The sequence below is a fragment of the Micromesistius poutassou genome (genome assembly GCF_964030765.1).
Source record: "Micromesistius poutassou genome assembly, chromosome: 11".
In the NCBI taxonomy this organism is placed as follows: Eukaryota; Metazoa; Chordata; class Actinopteri; order Gadiformes; family Gadidae; genus Micromesistius; species Micromesistius poutassou.
This window is the reverse complement of record NC_140281.1, coordinates 19,219,168-19,222,574: the sequence shown is the minus strand read 5'-3', so window position 1 is coordinate 19,222,574 and position 3,407 is coordinate 19,219,168. Positions and strand designations below refer to the sequence as shown.

The window sequence follows — 3,407 nt, the reverse complement described above, 5'->3', positions numbered from 1 at the left end:
ACATAAGAGCAGTGCGGAGGCTAATCAAGTCATTGATTAGTGTTTCTATTACACAGCACAGAGCAGACATTGAACAAGACATTTAAACGAACAGGCTAATAAAACGGATCCGCTTGACGCTATCACTTCAAGTGTACATATTGATTTACTGATACGTTTACATGTCAGCTAAGGTGTCTCATTTTGTTTTTTAACAGGTGGACCAGAATGGCATTTGAATTCGAATTTGAATTTGGCATTTGAATTTGCATTCTGAAAAACCTGAACCTCCAAAAACACACAAACAACCAACATTTCTAAAATAAATCTAAATAATACAAGGGTTAGCGCTGACTATGAGGACGGATTCTGATCCAAAGAGCCAGTGGCCGTATCTCACCACCCTGAGCAGAACTCCCACCCTAGCATGAGCGTTCAAAACAAGGCTGAAATCCAAATGCTGCCCCCGGAGAACCGGTATTCCAAGCTGCGATGGTTCTGGACCATCGCCTCACTGCTCTTGTACATCGCAGACATCGTGACGGACGTCGGACTGGTGCTCAAATACGTCCGGGAGCGGCATTTCCTCTGGGCGGCGCTGACGCTGGCGTTTGTACTGGTGGGGCTGTTGGTGACGCAGGTGTTCAGCTATGCTTGGTACAGAGATGACATGGACAACGTCTTCCTGAACCCGAGAGGGAAACCAATCACATCGCGGCTCGCCTGCCTGTCCCTCCACGTGCTTGGCATGGGTATCCTCGTCAGGTAAGCCCTACTATGTCACGACACCAAACAACAAAAGGCCTTGGCGGTACGGGAAATCCCTGCCACAATTGTCTTGGTCCATGACCATGATGACAAAGACTGTGAAATAATATGCTGCCGGTGACTCTTTCACCTCGCTGAGCTGGAGTCGACATTTGACAGGGTGAAGGACCTGGACCCTGGGGAACTGGATCGACCGCTCTGGAGACACATTCCGAGGGTATGACACAAGGCATGGCTGTCTTCACCTGTTTTGTGTCTCTGTGTATTGAAAGGTACCTCCAGCTGCTGAAGGCTGGGCACAGGGTGCTGTGGCCTGCGTCCTCCATGGAGATGGAGCGGGGGGCACACCACCGGCTCTTCTGTCTGGCCACTGACCTGAGCATGCTCAAACTGTTTGAGGCCTTCCTCGAGAGTGTGCCCCAGCTCCTCCTGCAGATCCACCTCATCTTCCACCACGGCGAGTGCTCGCTCGTGCAGTGTAAGTGCAATTGTTTGTGTGTGTGTGTGAGTGTGTGTTCACGTGATTATATATACAAATATAGACAAATATTTTATATAAAATACTAATACAAATATATTCGTTTCACTAAATGGGGGCCACTTTGGTGGCATTGACATTTACATTTAGGGCATTCAGCAGACGCTTTTATCCAAAGCGACTTACAATAAGTACATTTACCATTAGAAGTGAAACAGTATATCGCTGGCGGTACAGTAAAGGTGGCCCCCATTTGTGAGTTGATGAATCACAGAGACCCAAAGTGCAGCATTTCTTCTTCATGGACTTCCAGACGCGTGCATGGCGTTTTCCTTCCTCAACGTGGCCTGGGCCCTGGTGGACTACCGCCGCTGCCTTCGCCGCTCGCTGCCCGGCGTCCAGGAGATGCCGGCGGGCCTCCCCACTGCCGTCTACCTCCTCTACAAGCTCTTCACCATCACCTCGCGCCTCCTGGCCTTCGCCCTGCTGCTGTCCCTCAGCCCCTACACCGTGGGGGGCCTGGCCGCCCTCTGGCTGATGGGCACCCTGTGGGCCCACCTGCTGGACACCGAATTCTGCTCCCGGCAGACCACCGAGTGGGTGTACCGCGCCACGGTGGGGGCGGTCCTCACCTTCACCTTCTTCAACGTCAAGGGCCGCGACACCCGCACCCCCATGAGCCTCTACTACCTGTTCCACGCCGCGGTGAACGCGGCTGCGCTGCTGCTGTTCGCCATGCTGTGGTCGCCTCCGTTGTCATTGCCGGGGGAGACGGCGGCGACGGCGGCTCCTCCTCCTCCTCCTCCGTCAACGGTGACGGAGCTGTGGTACTTCTGGACGGTGGCGGGGGTCATCGCCGTGGGGACGGGGGCGGGGCTGCTGTGTCTGGCGGTGTACTACGCCTGCATGCACCCCCCGGGGAAGAGGCGGGAGGCGGACGAGGTGGACGGGCCGGTGGGGGGGGCCCTGCCGAGGATGAGGAAGTTTCTCCAGTCGTGATCCAGAGGCCCCGTGGAGACTCTTCACGTGGCTGTATTGACGTCATCTGCTCGCACATCGCTCCTGTGCTCAGAGTCCACAGTGTCATAATCTCCTCTAATCTGCACTTTGCCAACTCGGGCGTTCCAGGAAGGGGAGGGCCGGAGTTCCCCCGTGACCGTCGACACTGCGTTACTCTGATGGAGACGTTGGATTGGAGACGTTTGATCACCTCTTGTTGTGCTAATAGCGTTCTCTCTTTCTATCTTTTTCATTTTTGTTTTGTCTCTTATTGACTTTTAATACGGGACTTTTTATACACAACTTTTTTATATACAAACTCTTATTTGTATTCTTTGTTTGAATATTAATATATTATATTAAAAGTATTTTTTATTTATTATTATTTCAATGTAACGTTTAGTAACTTATGATCATCATCCTGTCCCTGATTTAGACAAACTGTGGATGGTTTCTACGATGTAACAATATGGATCCTATTCCCAGATTGGCAATAGTGAAGTAGGTCTCTTTATTTTATGTCTGTCGCACAGCCATCATAGTCAATGTAGGCTTTATTTACTTGACCAGTTGTGTCTACACTGGTGGACTACACAGATAACACACAATAATTTATGGTCCATGTTTTTTGTTATCTTGTAGGGCCTAGTGTATAATGAAAGTAGGCGAAGATGTGTGATACGTATTTACCACCAGGTGGCGTCATTGTATTGGTTAGACTTTCACAAACGCTTTTGGGAAGGTCTGTGATGACGCTTAGTGTCAAGTACGGTCAATACAGTTCAACTCATTTATATTAGTGTAATTCATTAGTTGCAAACTTTTCATACCTTAAAACCGGTCAATACAATTTTTATCATTACTACTTCAGTGTTGGCTATATTCATGTTTTTTGTTGGTCAAAGCCCATAACTCAATATGTAATGGTAGCTATGGACCTTTATGATAAGGTTCATACAAATAGATCTTTATCGGTGTGAATGTCTTCTGAACATTCAGCATTCATTTAAACGTATTTCTCCTTCCTTTCGTCTTCTTTTATACAGGCCTCCACGATAAATCACACTGCATATCTTCCACGCATCCATCATCTCCTCTCGACCCAAATCCTATTTGACGAGTGAACCTGCCCGCACATAACAAATAATCAAGTGCTAACTTCAAAAATAATAATCCAGCACTA

At 48.9% G+C, this 3,407-nt stretch overlaps 1 protein-coding gene across 1 annotated transcript; it reads left to right on the top strand.

The window, feature by feature from the left end:
* Positions 1-406: 406 nt before the first annotated feature.
* xkr9 (XK, Kell blood group complex subunit-related family, member 9) lies at positions 407-2,224 on the top strand (the record flags this gene model as incomplete). The annotated part of the gene is made up of 3 exons (XM_084475230.1): positions 407-744; positions 1,020-1,225; positions 1,539-2,224. The coding sequence occupies 3 exons, from the start codon at positions 407-409 to the stop codon at positions 2,222-2,224; spliced, it is 1,230 nt and encodes a 409-aa protein (XP_084331356.1).
* Between the last annotated feature and the right edge of the window lie 1,183 nt (positions 2,225-3,407).